This window comes from Ochotona princeps, chromosome 20 (assembly GCF_030435755.1).
Source record: "Ochotona princeps isolate mOchPri1 chromosome 20, mOchPri1.hap1, whole genome shotgun sequence".
In the NCBI taxonomy this organism is placed as follows: domain Eukaryota; kingdom Metazoa; phylum Chordata; class Mammalia; order Lagomorpha; family Ochotonidae; genus Ochotona; species Ochotona princeps.
The window spans coordinates 15580034-15597340 of NC_080851.1; the positions used below are offsets into that span (position 1 = coordinate 15580034).

At 37.9% G+C, this 17307-nt stretch overlaps 1 protein-coding gene across 1 annotated transcript in view; it reads right to left on the reverse strand.

Moving 5' to 3' along the window:
* Nucleotides 1–17307, reverse strand: part of THSD7A (thrombospondin type 1 domain containing 7A) — a 300382-nt gene that overhangs the window by 114648 nt on the left and 168427 nt on the right. The window contains exons 5-6 of the mRNA XM_004582344.2: nt 2422–2577; nt 904–1116 (exon numbers count right to left, since the gene is read on the reverse strand). Of these exons, the coding sequence (XP_004582401.2) occupies nt 904–1116; nt 2422–2577 (369 nt within the window). The remainder of the gene's footprint in view (nt 1–903; nt 1117–2421; nt 2578–17307) is intronic.

The following is a 17307-nucleotide window of genomic DNA, read 5'->3' on the forward strand; positions in this document are numbered from 1 at the left end:
ATTACCGCATGTGCTGTAAAGCGGCATCCACGGTCAACCCCGGCGGCCCTAGGGTCCAGGCTCATGCTTCTCTGACACGCACAGTCACAGGATCAGAGGGTCAGAAGGAGTCTTGCCCAGAGCTTGGAAGCTGTGACTTGGGAGACTGTAGGCCTCCTACATGTGACTCTCGGCCTGATTATCTGGCTAGAGGCTCTTCCCCAAACAGCACAGCTCTGGAGAAGCATGTGAGCATTTTATGACAGAGCCAACATTTGCCAGGTTATTTGATCAAAACACAGATTAGCGGTAAATGTCCTAGTAATTCCTGCGGTTGTTGGGAATCAACTAATGGCTCCGTGACACCCCTGGAGGAAGAAACCATGGACAGCAGGAGCAGACTCAGGGAAGAGGCTGGGAGGGGCTTGAAAGCCTAGAAATCAAATTATATCACAGTATCAATGGGGGAAAAAAGGAGACTTCTAGAGTGACGGAAATGGACTCTCACAATCCTTTATTTACACGCATATCCTGTGGAAAACAGAAGAGCCACTGAGAAAAAGTTATCTATTCCTATTATTTTTAATTTGGCAATTTAATGCATTCTTGTCCCCATGATGATTTAATTCCTATGCAGTATTACCCATTCCATTTTTGAGGCAAAAAATACACTGTGGCCATTGACTGTCCATGGAACCTCTCTGCTGTCAGAGTGGGGAAGTGGCGAGGAGGGAGAGAGAATAAGAGGAAGAAGAGAGGGGGGGAGAGAGACAGGAGGAGAAAGAGAGAGGGAGAGAGAGAGGGGGAAGCTATTTCTGCTTATTAATGGAATCACCAGATTTGACACAAGATTTTCACATCAGGTAAAAGCATACCTCAAGCCAAATGGACATTCCAACAACGTGACAGATGCATCTGTCTTACCTTCACTGCTGATGCACACCACTTCTTGAACTTGAGTTCCTGGACCACACTCCCGTCCATTGTCCGGTTCGCAGTCTCCCAGCCTCACTGCTTTCCAGTCATAGCAGGATGGCTCCTCACACGGAATGGCTTCCAGCAAATGAGGGCAGTTTCCAGTACCCCCTGAGCCTCCAGTGGGCTCATTGGTTATGCGTCGCTTCCTCAGTTTGAAGCCTGACCATGGCGAAGAAAAAATATTTACTGTGAGATCAATGGTTGAGTATGTCAGCACATTGAATGAGACATGAATGTGAAAGTTGAATGAGAATAGATAATAAAGTTTTTGTCTGTTTTGAGTCATTGGTGTATCTCCAAATCTTTGAGTCCAGGTCACCAAGTCACTCATTAAAAAAGAATAAGTGAATTAATGAATGATAGAAAAGAAGATGAGGTTTACATCACAGCTTATTATGGCAAACGCAAGGCAAAAACTGCCATATAGTTTCCATTTCCACTACAGAACCTAGAAAGGAGAGAAAAGGGGCAGCAGTGTGGAGAAATATCGACAGACATGGTAGTATTTGGAATATCTGCATTTATAGGATTTCAAAGACATAATCAACCTTTGTGCTTTTCAGAAATATGACCGATTACACCAAAGTGGTATTATTGTTAATACCACTGTTAACACTGTCACATAATTTAATCTGAAAGATGAACCTCTAGGAAGTTGGATATTTCCAGAGAAATTCTCTCTGAGTCTCAGTTTATTTTAGCATCTGGAAATCTTAACTCAGACATAATCCAAATGTGGGTTCCATTGAGCAGCATTCAAAGTCCTGCGCTGCCCCTTCATAGCACCTAACATATAACAATGAAATTGATAAATCTATTTATTGCTATGTGAACATCCTAGAATCACTCAAAGGCTATTCTTTCAATTAAGACAGGGATTTTCTGTTCAGAAATCATGCAGAAATTAGCTCACCACACTCCCCATGCAGTGAACCACTGTCATTTATTCTATTTATTCTATTCCACATTGACACAGCACGTGTGTCATGAAAATAGCAGTTATTACATTTTTACTTTCAAAGCAATAAGGAGTGATATCGATCTGGTTATAGACTAACCCTTGCATTTATATTTAAAGTCACACTGGTTCTTCAGAGAGACTTTGGGTGACAGACATGATTGCATCTCTTTACAGATAAGAATTTTGATAATGAAATTATCTATACAATAAAAGACAGGTTTATTTTACGTCATTTATACAATAAAGGACAAGGTTTCCAGCACAGGTCAGGCTGACTCTCCAGTTCATCTTAGCCACTGCATAAAATGGCCTCAGATATTTTCATCATGTTGTCTATATTAACAAGACTCTGTGCCATATTCCTTCATTTTACTCTTCTAACACTATTACCAGAGTACAATGCTCTTCAGTTATTCTTGAAAACATGACACATGAACCCACAACAGCAGTTTTAAAACAATTCATAATAGGAGTTTCAAGCATGCCACACTAACAGCACATACCTTTTTTGCCTTGCTGGTCATCACAGTTTTCGTAAGTACAAGGACCCCAGGCTGACCAAGATGAAACCTCACACTCAACTGGGCAAGGAATGTGACACAGCTGTGTTGTATTAGGGACAGGGCCAGTACATAATTTCAAGTCCACAGGTTTTGAGGCTGTTTGGAGAAAAAAAATACAGAAATAGCTTAAAAATTAAACAACAAAAAGCTTTGATCAACAATTTGATTTCTCAGTATATATGGAAAAGGAAAATGCCTTTTACATGTGCCACCAAGACATTATCCATAATGTTTATCAGCTACATTCCAAGAATACAAGGAGAAAGTAGAAAATAAGAACAAGTCTTGCAAAATTGTTGGATTACCGCTTTAACCAGGAATGAGCCACTCACTCAGTAATGCTAAATGTAACTTTCCTAGTAGGTGAAAACAATCCTTAAAACTATCTCTAGAATTCTGTAGGTGGAATCTAAGAAAGTGTTATCTGCCTCTAAGACTGAATACAGTGGAAGGGGGACTGCAGCTTTAATACAGGTGGAAAAATATCTCAGAAAGTTCCTGGGAGAAGAATCTCCTGTTGCTTCCAGCCCATGACGACTGGTATCTGATGGGTATTATGAAGGAAAGGGGGTTACTTCTCATCCTACAGCTATATAAATCAACCAGTGTTTGTTTTGTTTTGTTTTCAGAAGGTAGGCAGAATATGTCATTTGCAAATGTGATCCAGATGTAAGGAAGGAGACAAATGTATAATCATGTGACTTCACAAGCTGACGAAATGTGGTTTGTGCCTCTCTTCTACTTTTGGTGTCTGCATTTGGGCTCAAAAATATATATTTATACATATTGTATACACACAACATACATATTTATATATAATGTATACATATATACCATATATAACATATAGACAATTAGTATCAAAATATAGTATAGTTCAAGGGACACAGAATTAGTAAAAATGACTGAGGAATATATTAAAGACTAAATGAACAGAGGCCATCAATTCAGCTCAGTTGAATCTACGTTGTAGTTCCCCTTGTTGGGCACAACAGGGAGATTGCTTGCTTGCACATTTGCTTTTACGAAAGCTAGTCACTATTTCACTGCCATAATTTGGAAACAACACACTTGCAGAACAAAAGGCTTCCACAACGGTGACATAAATATTTCTCATTCTCCTTATGCAAGAGCACTACTGAATTCCAATTGTGTGGGACTGCATTATAAAAATATTTTAATCCATAGGACCCTAACTTCTAAATAAAGGTGCTATATATTTATGTGGTTTAAACTCTAAGGCCGACTGAAAGTACTTGTGCACCCCTTACATTTTTGTACACAAAAGCACAGATTATCCTAGTGCCATCTGAATGCTATTACTTTGACTTGTCACTGTTTTTGTTCCGAAGAACACTGTGCAGATTTTATTTTTCCTTTTTCTTCCCAGCAATGCTTTTCTCCATCCTTACCCTGCAGGTATGCCAGTGAAAACAAATGACTGGTATCTCCAGTTTACTTAGAATGGAGCAGGGCAAGTACACTCACACAAGTTCGTAAGTATTACTGACATGTGCACTAGAATACCAGTCAGTGCCAAAAATGATTGATTTTTATTTCTATCCACAGTGAAAGTACTTGGCATATAAATGACAGAGAATACAAAAGCAAATACTTTATACATTTTCTTTATGTAAAAACTCAACTCTCTAAAATATATATTATATATAATATGTATATACATATATATATATATATATGTTTCACGCAGAAATGTATTTTTTAGGAGCCTTACAGGCAGAAAAATTCATAGGATATGGCAAAACTAATTGTAAATTAAGATAAGTATTTTTACTTTCATTATTTCCACTTATGAAATCTTTCACATCATTTAAATTTAGAGGGGTATTTTTGTAGTGGAGACAATTTTTTCTCTTCAATTGATTAAGTCAGTTTATACCTTTCATTATATTATTTTGAGAATAATGGTTATACAAAATGAAGTTCACTGGGCATGTAATACCTGGAATAGAGTCTAGAGAAATTTTATTAGGTTGAAAACTTTAGGAGGGAAAACATGAACCATCATACCTCTACTTGCTATCAAGTTTCTTTGTGAGTTTATTTTTAGCCTGCATTTAAAAATTTTTTAATGAAACAAATAGATCAGTCAAAAGACATTCTTAAGCCACTAAGTGAAATACGACAAACATTATTGAAACAAGTGTTGCTGAATGCAAACACTCCTGAGGGCTACTCAGCCAGCTGTGGTCCTTGAGAGAGTGTAAGTCCCCACAACTGATCTCCTTTGTCTGGATATCCTTTATATATATAGGCTATTAAAATTGATGAAATAAATACAAGTAGAGAACCTGTGTATAATTCTATCCCTTTGGTGATTTCCATGATGTTTCTTGCACTGATTAATGTAGAGCACAGAGCTGAGTTCCTCAATTGACTGTAAGTCAATTACATCTGTGCAATTGCCCAACAGTTAAGTGCCATCAGTGTGACTCAACAAAGGAAATCAACAACAGAACCACAAGACTTTATTAGGTTTTAGTTTGTATTAGTGGCATATAAGTTCTGTGGTTTTTTTATTTCATAATATTGTGCTTACTGCTGAGTTCATATCCTCAAATATCAAGATTTGAATTTTCTGCAATGTATCAATTCTTATTTTGGTACAACTTTCCTGTACACTGTATTAATTACAAAGAAAAAATAAAATGTAAATACTATGTAAAATATAAACATGTACAAATACATACATGACAAATATTAATTTCTTAAAAATAGACATTTTATTGTGCTCATATTTTCAAAAAAGTCAATTATGTCTAAAGCGTATAATTTATGCTATCATAATGTTTGAAAAATCCACCAAAAAATAAGACTGACACATTTTTGTAGACCTGGAATATTTTGCAGTTTGTAAGCAGACAAAACAGTTATGAGAAATAAACTTCAGATTCTTCCTTTCATCAGTATGGTCAACAGAGTATTTTGTAAATACACTCTACATATCCTATAACAAACCAGGTAACATGTAATTTCACTTGAACCTGCAGTTTGACAAGCTACATATTTCCATCCAGTTTCCCTCAATGCTAAAATCTTCGTTCCGTCTTGTATTTTCTGGAGTGAAGCAATTCAGATTTGTCCCTTGGGGTGAGTTCTGGGTAGGCTGTGATCTGTTACATTTCCATTTCTGATTCCTTCTAGTTGATCTTCCACTTAGAAATATGCTTAGCTTCCATGTGCTTGAAGATTTTACCTTTATCTTTCTGTAGTTAATTTAATTCTAATGTACATAAAGACACATTATATATGATTTATTCTTCAAGTTAAGCTGAGGCTTGCTTTGTGCATAATAGTTTAGTCTATGTTAGTATATATCTCATATACATTTGAAAGGAAATACTACTATAATAGTATTATAGGATCAAGCAATAACATTTCTGCTGGTTGATGGGGCTGTTGGCTCCTTCTATATCCCTGTTGATCTGCTGCCATCTGAACACCCTTCTACACATGAATTCATTTTTTTTTTTACCAAATAATCTTCTAATTACATTTCCATGAACTTTCAAAATTTCTCTCTATATTCCCTATGTAATTTAAAATGGTCTCAGGTAGGTGAGGGCAGATTTTTCTTTCCACTCTCAAACATGATATAGAAAACTTGGACATAGTCACCTCCTGCTATGCCAGCACTTTATATAGGCTGTTCTACTTCTGATCCAGCTCCCTGCTAATATGCCTGGAAAATCACTATAAGATGGTCCTGCAAGATTCTATTTCTTACCTCTTGGAGCCTGTTTTCTTGTTAAAAAAAAAAAAAAAAAAAAAACCAACTTTGCAGAGATGTTAGGGTTTGAACTCTGAGATGGGAAAAGTAACCCAGAGGATGCAGCTGGGCTCATCTAATCACAAGAAAATTTAAAACAGAGAACAACTGTGAGGTGGGTCAGAGAGATGAAGAACAGAATCAAACTACTTGGTTTGTCTAGTTGGGAATTAGGGGCCCTAGGTCTACACCGTGCAAAACCATCAGACTTTTACCACAGGATGTTTCTATAAGAATTATTACTGCTATACTGTTTTTAATTTAAAAATACCTAGAGTTGTTCAACAAAGTACAAAGACTTTTGGTTAAAGTACCTGAGAGAAAAGGAATAGTAAGTAAGTTATGTCAACATAATTATAACACATAGTTTGGAATACATGAACTGGACCCTTAATACGATGAAACACAAAACATATCAAAAAGTAAAAAAAGTTAAAGAATATTTAGTGATGCCATTCATACAAATCTTTAAATAATAAGCAATATTATAAGGCTTTGTGATAAATGAACAACTATGAGATGGAGGCAATCAGTAATGAATACCAGGGACTTGGATTCATACTTTCATCTTGTCCTGGTGCTTTGGAGTGATCCTTGCACTCAGAGCTCAGACAAGGTTTTCTCTTGTTGCTTAGGAACAATTTGTTACAGCAGGAAAGCAAAGAGACATATGCTTTACCTATGATGGCATGATATTTAAAAATGAAACCACTTCTGCAGCTGGCGTGCTAGCACTGTGGGTGAGGTTGCACAAGGGCATCAAATACAGACACAGGTTCAAATCCTGGCTGTTCTACTCTAAACCCAGCTCCCTAGCTAATGACAATGGTACCTGGGAAAACAGAAGAAGATCACCTAAGTTCTCAGGTCTCTGTCTCCCACATGGGAGGCAAGGGTCAAATTTCAGGTTCCTTGCCCTGGGCTGGCCTAGCTTTCTCCATGGTGGACATTTGCAGGGTACATCAGCAGATGAAAGAAATCCCTAACTCAGCTTTGGAAACAATTTTTTACTAAAAAAAAAACACTAATTCATAATTTGTCTAAGCAAAAACAAAGTCAGTGTAGAACGACAAAATTATCAGTCTCTTCTCTCTCCCAGCAGGAACGAATCAGCTCTGCTTCTTTATCAGTTACTGCTTTAGAGGCCTCTAGTCTATCCTCCCTTACGAGGTTATTAGGATCCTACCCATTTACGGGATTATCTTTGCTCCTTTACCACATTCTATCCAGGGCAGAGCCGTATTATTGGAATTCCTGAAAGTAGCCAATCTATAGTCCACAATCTAATAAATCCTTTTTCAAAGATGCTCATGGTTGCCCACCTTGTGCATTCTCTCGCTGTAGTAGGTAGGCAAGTGGCCTTGTTCACTATAGGTGTGCTCCTGCTGATCTTTGGATGACTGGCATTAACAACTAAATGTATCAAGTAAGGTAGGCAATACAATTCAAATTTAAAAAGGGCTTCCACTTGCTGATGGAGTGGGTTGTGATTCATTTAATAACAAATGTTTGGGGAATTTACCAAATGCCAGAAAATTTTACAGTGCTACAAATGCTTAGGAAACACTAATTCATTTAAATCTTTTTCTATCTATAGGATAGGCTTTTCAATTACCACCATTTGTGGAGGATGATTTTCCCCACTGAAAAAACGTAGGTATGAGGAGGTTAACTAATGAACCATGGAAATGTAAGCTTTAGTTCATACCTAGTGATTTAACCCCATCTCTTTAATGTTACTACTTCTTTGATCTTGGAAGGATACATAAGCATGTATCAACATTATATGATGTCTGGAGAAATGCAGACATGAAGACATGCACATTTAAAATAGGTCTCAAGGAATTTAAAATTAATTAGGGCTATCAACATTATCAACATGTCACATTAGCATAACAATATAAGGAGGCTATCAAGCTCATCAAACATCAACCCTAGCTGTCTGTCAACAAACATTACTGATTCTTAAATTCTTTTTTTTTTAAAGATTTATTTATTTTATTTAAAGTCAGATATACAGAGAGGAGAGACAGAGAGGAAGATCTTCCATCCGATATTTCACTCCCCAAGTGAGCCGCAACGGCCTGTGCGCACCGATCCGAAGCTGGGAACCAGGAACCTCCTCTGGGTCTCCCACGCGGGTGCAGGGTCCCAAGGCTTTGGGCCGTCCTCGACTGCTTTCCCAGGCCACAAGCAGGGAGCTGGATGGGAAGTGGAGCTGCCGGGATTAGAACCGGCGCCCATATGGGATCCTGGGGCGTTCAAGGTGAGGACTTTAGCTGCTAGGCTACGCCGCCGGGCCCTGATTCTTAAATTGTAACTGAAAATGGGAACTAAGTTTTTGTTCTACTAAATATCAAGAATGGATTGTGACATTATTAGCATGGGATACTCTGCACTTACAAGGATAAAGGTAGCATTCCATTACATTTCATAAATGATGTTAGTCTTCATAACAATCTCACAGTAACTACAAGCCCAAATTTAAAGACAAGGAAATTGAGACACTCAGATTAATTTTCCCAAGGTCACACCCCTACTTAGTCTTCAGGATCGAAGTTTTCCACTTGACTGTCTATTATGGCATGACAATTAGTGGAAGCCATATTCTTCCTGTAGGTCACACCCAACTCCTAGAAGTTTATTAACAGCAGAATAGCATAATGCACTTTCAAACAGTTCATTTGCTTCTTATTCTGAGAAATGGGAGCAAAAAACAGAAATGTTACTCCTCTGGAAAATCAATCTGCATCATTTTAATTAAAAAAAAAAAGACAGCTTACAATATCATTCATTTGTAATATCTGACTTTTAGAAATTAACTATTTTTGCCCTAAGGTCCCCAAATATACCAGACACATATGTTTACCTTTATCATGAAAATATTCCTTTTTTGTAAAAATATTTTTACTTACCTTTTTAAAAGATTTATTTGAAAGGCAGAATGACAGACAGAAGCCCAGGACCCGGGGGAAGGGGCCCAAGCACTGGGGTCAGCCCTGCTGTCTTTCCAGGTGTGTCAGCACGGGGCTGCACTGGAAATGTAACAGCAGGAACTTGGACTGGTGATTAGAAATATGGGATACTGGGGTGTCACGTGGGAGCGGAACTTACTCTGCCACAATGCCAGGACACTCTCAAAGTATTTTTAACCCAAGGTGTCACAAGTCTACCTCACATCTACTTATATAACATTATGCCTTTTCTGCCCTCATTCAAAAGATACATTGGAATTCAAAGACTGACAAAATGCAATATGCTTAATAATGCATTAATAATTCTAGCTATCAAAAAGCTAGGTATTGTAGGTACTCAAAGGTCCTGATGTTAGATTTATTTTCCATTGTCTTCCTTGAAAATCTATCATTTTCTTGAATTGCCATTTTATTTTCTTAAGCTAATTTGTCTGCTAAAGTTACATTAAATTTTTTTCTGGACTTAAAATGATAACTTATTTTCTAAGATTTAAATTTTAGTTTCTGAATAGGAACTGACTAAACCTTATTATCAAATAAAAGCCACATTATTCTAAGATCTAACAATAAAAATTAGTTACAAGTGCATTCTTACTCTCTTCTTGGTCTGCCTCTTTATTCTGTCACTGAAGAGTTAACAGCTCACTCTTCCACCATCATGTCACTGTGTTAGGCACAATGGCAATAATGCTGAGTGTTCATTTTCCTAATTTTTGCAAGTGTATGGGTGTGATTTCTGGCATAATTTATCAAAATAGTGTTGATAAATTACTCCAAATTCACCTATTTCTTAGCTAGAAGCACTAGAAATTCACTCTCAAGTCCTGGTGTAAAGCAAATACAAAAAGGTTTCATCGTGAAAATAAATCCAATTGCAGATGTATTAATGGTTGCTGTGAGTCTATTATATTCATGCACTAAATTTATTCACAGAAAATCCTTGCTTGTCTTTTCTAATCTGCTTACCTTAAATGGAACTCAAAATCCATCACATTTATTTTTAAGCATAGCTTATTTTTTTAAGGTCATATACTTAATACTATAACCATATTTAAAGACATGGTTGAGAAATATCTCTTAGTATTTAAAAGTTTTAAAGTTCACTCACAAAATCTTTCTGGCCATGGTAACTAATGATTGAGCTATTATTTTGATTAATATTTTCTTCTTAATCCAGAAATTTTATAGTTTATTTAGGAAGCACACATGAATAGCATTTGAGATTATTTTTGTTTTCTTTTTTTGTTGTTGCTGTCAAAGCTTTGTTTGCTTATTTGCTTGCTTAAAGCACTGAGACGAAAGAGTGATAGAAGTGCCAGATGGAGTAGAAAGTGAGAGACAGAGATGAATGCACATTCCATTCGTTGGTTCACTCTGCAAATGACCGCACATCCCTGGCCAGGACAATGAGCTGGATCATAAGTGCAGCAACCAAGACTTAATCTGGAGCCTCAAGTGATCGTTTAATCTGCTGTACAAATACACTGGTCAACTGAGTCCCTAATTAAAGCCTTCAATATCCACTAAGCTAACCACTGCCTCCATGCAGGTTTTGAATTGGCAGCCATGATTATCATCCCCCGGCACCTGCTTGTCCACACACGCTTCCTTTATGCTTGCTTGCATTTCTTGTTTGGATAAACTATTTAATTTTGTTGGGCTAAAAATCAGGTATCTTTAAAAAGGTTTTTTGTTTCTTACACCAGAGTATCAGACTTGAAAGGTCCTTAGAACTAGGTTTCATTATTTTTGTTGTTGTTGTTGTTTTGTTTATTCTCTTGGGCATTGAGAAGGCCAAGGCAAGCTCTACCTTGGTTTATAGTCAAGTGAAAGTGACTCCAGATACATTTTATAAACCTCTATGAGATTCTCATTAGTAAGAATAAGATTAATGCAAGAAAAGCCGGGCAGGTTTTTGGTGTCCTGGTTAACATACTAATTGGGATGCTCATATCCTATACCTGAGTACCCAAATTCTGGCTCCATTTCCAACTCCAGTTCCCTTTTAATCAGCACCCCAGAAGGCAGCAGGCAGGGTCGAATAGTTGAAGCCCTGCCACCTGAGTAGGAGAAATAAATTTAGTTCTGGACTTGTAGCTTCAGTCTGGTTCAGCTTTGGCAGTTGTAGCATTTAAGGGGTGAACCAGAATATTTGAAAATCTCTCTGTGTCACTCTGGCTTCTTTCTGCCTTTCAAGTAAAATGACATATAATGTGCTGCGTTATTTTGTTTTGTTTTAAAGAGCATTCCTCTTTCTCTGCTGCATATTCAAGTGTTAACTTCTTAGTTCTGGTTATATTTCCAATGTCTGCACATTGACACTGCTGTGAAAGAAGTGGCCAGCTCTCCAAGATAACTATAGCCTACGAGTATAGAGACTGAATCACCATGCTACTGGTCTGCCATGCAATGCTGCCCTGTGGCCAATTAGGAGGGCTTCAGGGAAATGAGCCCTCCTCTGCCCTGGCCCTCATCTTCACTCTGTACAGCTGATGTGCCAGGAAACCTTTCTTCTCTCACAAATCCTAGGCAGTCTCACCAGGGCTGTTCCTTCCATGCCTTGAGTATTATCTCAGAAAACCTCTGTCCCTGCTTCAAAGACTGACACCATGCTTTCCTTATTTATATATCCCAGTAGTCATTTTAGGGCCTTACAGAGGAAGCTCCATATGTCCATTAAACAATACCATATTGCCTAGAAATGAACAGTCTTTCCATCCTGATTCAAAAAAAAAGAACTGTGCTATCCTAGTAAGTATTTCTAGAAATAAACATATGCCAGACAATTTTTCTTGCTAATCCTGTTCATAATACAAGGACATTAAAAATCTGTGGGGTTGTTTACAATATTTATCTTCATGGCACTGCCAATCATTGTTAGGACTGAAATTTCACAAACTGAATCAACAGCTTGGAAAGACCCTCACTCTCCAGCACAGGGCTGGGCCATCTGCTGTCTCACTGCAATTAAGGGTGGGGAGCATTTTGCTATTATTTTTTTTCCTTTTTGTAACAAGATGATATGGAAGAACACTGGACATAACACTCACACTGAAACCTCCCAATACAGTATTACTAATTCAAATTTCCACTTGCTATTTCCCTTTAAAATGCATTGACTGATATTATAAATTAAAATAAGCAGTTCAGAGCATGAGTGTTAACCACAATGTGATGGCAAACAACTTCAGCATTCAGAGGAGTTATAACCTTTGTATTAAAATATGTGCTGCAGAAAAATTAAAATCTAATCAAATGAGCCCTCCAGTCAACTCCACACATGTACTGAGCTACTCCAGATAGAATTATTCAGATGACAACATAGTTGAAAATGTGGGAAGGCTGACAGCCTAACAGAAAATTTAAAATTATTGCTGTTACCATATACAGAACCAAATGTGTAGGTCAGGGCCAAGCACCTGCTAGGGATTATTTTAATGACACATGTATGAGACAATGACCTGACACAGTTGGTGACGGTGTCAGATAAATATGTAAGGGAGAGTCAGGAGAATTTCCTAAGGAATTGATCCAGAGAGTGAAAGCAGAGGAATCAACAGTGTTTACAAGAGTTATGATCTATCCACCTTCTGGTTGTCACCATCTTGTTTTTCCTCGACCATTTTTTAGAAAGTTGTAACGCGACTTTCATATACTTCTCCTAGAGGTATAGAATATGCATTAAAGTATAGAAATGTTAGAATTGATTCATATAAAGAATTAAATATTTTGAGCTGACATTTTATACAAACTTCTTTTTCATAATGTAAATAAAAATCCTCATCACATATCCATCCAACTTGGACTGCTGATGACCTGCACACTATGTTTCTCCTTATTTTGACACCCTAGACTCTAGTAAGTCTCTTTTCTCACATTTGCTTCTGTTGCATTAGTTTCCTCTGCCTTACCCCTATCCAGTCCCTTCTCCCTGTAGCTCAACTTGTCCTACTTTCTTCTCCATTGACAACTCACCCTCCCTCTCTCATTGCTGTGGCTTCCGGCTGAACTGGCAGGTCTGGATTACACTTTATGGAATCACTGATGCTTCTAGGTCTCCCCTTTAAGGGCAGGTAATATCAGTGATCACCTCAGTGATTTTTTTAGTTTTCCATATTTGCAACAATTATGGGAGGCAAGGGGACCAGGAAGGAGATCTTTTAAGGATGCCAACTCCTGATTTCAGCCCCAGAACTGGACTGAAACCCAGGAACATGGATCTCCAACACATAGCCCAGAAGATCCAGATGCAGTAAAGGATCGACTTTCCAGAAACCCAGCTATGGATGACTGGAGCTGGAGTCAACTTCAAGGTGCATGAAAGTACCACCACACTGATTATCAAGAGCGCACCGTGAGCATCCCAGAGCAAAGCAGCAGTCTGGTACAGAAATGCTTGTTTGCTATTATCTCTGGCTGGAGGAACAGTAAAGATGATTTTCTCAATGGCATTTTATCTTGTATTATTTTTCCTGCCAATGATCAAATAATGGACATACTTCTAACCCATATCCACATATGTATTTAAACCAGCATATATGTTGATTTCCAATATTTTCCTGAGCTTACATTGTGTTTTTTGACATGAAACTTCTTGGAAGGGTGACACTGGATATTCTAAAACATTTGCCACTGCAAACGTCAAATCCTGCTTCAAAATCCATCTGGAGGTGTGATACTGGTGAGCTCTCAAACTCATTTTTGTAGGCTTACAGAAACCCAGCCCAGACAAAGAAGAGAGAGGGGCATGCCAACAAAGGCCTCTAAAGTGCCTGTACTTGTTCAGGGCCAAGGGCCAGTTTTGCTTGATTTTGCTCCCTCACATTTTTCACTCTTTCTTTAAAAATGCCGCCTTTCAGTTTTTTTTAACTTCTTTTTAAAGCAATTTGGTTGGTAGTTTTATTGGTAATTGTCAACCATTCTCTTTTACATTTCATCATTTTGCCCTTTTTATCTGTTGTAATTTCTCCAAATTTATATTTTTGACAGCATCTAGCCCATTATAATCGCTCCAAAATTATTTTACTTTTTATTATGTGAAGTAAATTTCCAAAAATTTATATTTTGACACTGTTGAACCTAGTATAGTCATTTTTATTACGTGAAATAAATTCCACAAGATGTATAGTTTTGAAACTGTCTAGCCTATCATAATCATTCCAAAAATATTTGCCTTTGTTTTTATTATATGAGCAATATTTCTTATGTTACAGCTTTTTCTCTGATATTGTGCTTGCCATTTAACAACTTTCTTCTTACTCTATTGTGTAATAGAGCGGCTGATTCACAGGGATACATTGTGAATGACAAATCAGTAGATGACTGTGTCACTGTAAAAACATAAGATGGGGGCCCGGCGACCTGGCCTAGCAGCTAAAGTCTTCGCCTTGAACGCCCCGGGATCCCATATGGGCGCCAGTTCTAATCCCAGCAGCTCCACTTCCCATCCAGCTCCCTGCTTGTGGCCTGGGAAAGCAGTCGAGGACGGCCCAATGCATTGGGACCCTGCACCAGTGTGGGAGACCTGGAAGAGGTTCCTGGTTCCCAGTTTCGGATCGGCGCACACCGCACCAACCGTTGCGGCTCACTTAGGGAGTGAATCATCGGACGGAAGATCTTCCTCTCTGTCTCTCCTCTCTGTATATTTGACTGTAATAAAATAAATAAACCTCAAAAAAAAAACATAAGATGAACTTGCATAAACCTATCGAGCACAGTACTGATTACACACCTAAGGCCATGTGGCATAGCCCATTGTTTCACGCTGTCAAACTATACATGTCATAATTAATGAATGAAAAACAATGCTAAGTATATATAGAAACGGTAGAGTAAAAATACAAGCTTATTAGATCTTTTCAGCTCTTTTAGAATCTTGAGAGTCAACTCTAGTATATGGAGCCCATATCATTGAAGAAAATAGCTTTTTGTGACAAATCATATTTTTACATCCATTCTCACATTTTTCAGATGTTTTCTCCTCTGGACAGAGAAAATGAAGGAACCCACATGGATCCGCATGCAATTTTCTCTCTCTCTCTCTGCTGATTTACTGTTTATCCCAAGAACATCTGGGCATTTCCAAATGTCACTTGAAAACAGACTGGCCTGGGCCCAGTACAGTGGCTCATTTTGCTAATCTTCTCCCTCAAGCACCAGGATCCCATATGGGCACTGGTTCGTGTCTTGGCTGCTTCACTTGCCATCCAACCTTCTGTTTCTGGCCTGGCAAAGCAGTGGAGGATGGCCCAAAACCTTGGGACCTTGCACCTGCTTGGGAGACCCAGAAGAAGCTCTTGGCTCCAGGTTTTGGATCAGGTCAGCCCTGGCTGTTGCGGCCACTTGGTAGTGAACCAGCAGAAGGAATTTTCTGTCTTTTCTCTCTGTGAATCTGGTTCTCCAACAAAAATAGTAAATCTTAAAAAAAAAAAAAATGAAAATGAAGATGGAATGGCCTATTGAATATTTCACTTCATTCCAAATTCAAATCAACAGCTACCTTTTAAAATCCAGTTGGCGCTTGGCATTTGGCTTAAAGGTGAGGTCATTGGTTAGGATGTCCCAGCCTGATATTATTATACCTGGGTTGGGATCTCAGCTCTGCTCCTATTCTAGCTTCCTGGCAATGCAGAACCTGTGAGCCAACTGGTGATGAGGGCCTAAGCAGTAGAGTCTTTTCCACATGGAAGACCTGGATTGAGCTCCTTGCTCCTGGGTTAAAGCTGTCCCAGACCAGCTTTTTGACTATTTGGGAAGTGAATCAGCAAATGAATGGATGGTCTCTCTTTCTCTCTCTGCCTCTCATATATATGTATAATTTATTTCTTTCAAATCCACTAATTCTGACACAGAAGACAATGAATATGGACCAACATACCAACAGTTGTGACTCAGGTCAGGAGTCCTCATAGGGAAAAGCAGGGTCTTTTAAGCTATTGGTGAACTATGAGCTGATACAAAATGTGAAAAAACAAACAAAAAAGCACTTGAGAGGATATTTAGAAGCAGATCTTAAACTAGGGGTCTGGTATTGTATGTGTCTAGCTTAGTTCTTGTGTTCTAATTTTGAGTTTTTTTTTTCTGTTATTATTCTTGTCTCTGCTGACTCAGATCTTGCTGAGTAGAAAACTGCTTTCCAATTGGCTCACTTACATTTCAGTTTTAAGACTGTTAATTTCTCAGGAATCATCAGATAGATTTAAGAAGTCATAAATATGAGAAGGAAAGGAAAGTCATCCCTCTGAGGATATTGGATTTGGGTTCCACCATATACGTCTTATTTTTTTTTACTTATTTATTATTATTATTACAATTTTATGAAACAGTTCCATAGGCCCTGGGATTTTCCATATGCCCTCTCCAAATTCCCTCCTCCTCCTCCCGAGTTCCCCTACATTATTACTATGATATAGTTTTCATAAACAGTCATATGTCCATCATTGTAGGCATGGACAATGGCAGAGTGTCCAGCATCTTATTGTCAAAGATATAGTTAACAGTTTCATTGGGAATACGTCTTTGTCTGGAAGTAGAGATACATACTGCATTGTATCCTCACATCTGGAAATGATAGTCTCCATTATAGTTACTATACAGCCCATTAAATGAAAAGCCAAATACAAAATCAATAACCAGAAGAAAAACAGAAAATTATAATGCTATGAAGTTAAATAACATGCCACTGGATATGATAGTCTCCATTACACAGTTTCTGTATTTCCCCTTAAATGAAAAGCCAGAAAATAAATCAGCAACAGGAAGAAAAGGACATAAAGACACCATGAAGTTAAATAACATGCTACTGAATGACTAATGTGTCGCTGAAGAAATGAAAATCAAGAATCTTTTTGAAGAAAAATATGCTACTGTATGATCTATGAGTCAGTGAAAAATTTAATAAGAAAATGTTTTGAAGAGATGAAACAAACAAAAAATCAAAATCCAGGAGATGTAGTTTCTGCTGATCTTTGTTGGTGATTATGTCTCTAGTAGGCAACAGGGTTGAGCAAAAGCGATCTTCACCAAGACACATGATAATCAAGCTCTCTTCAATTGAATATA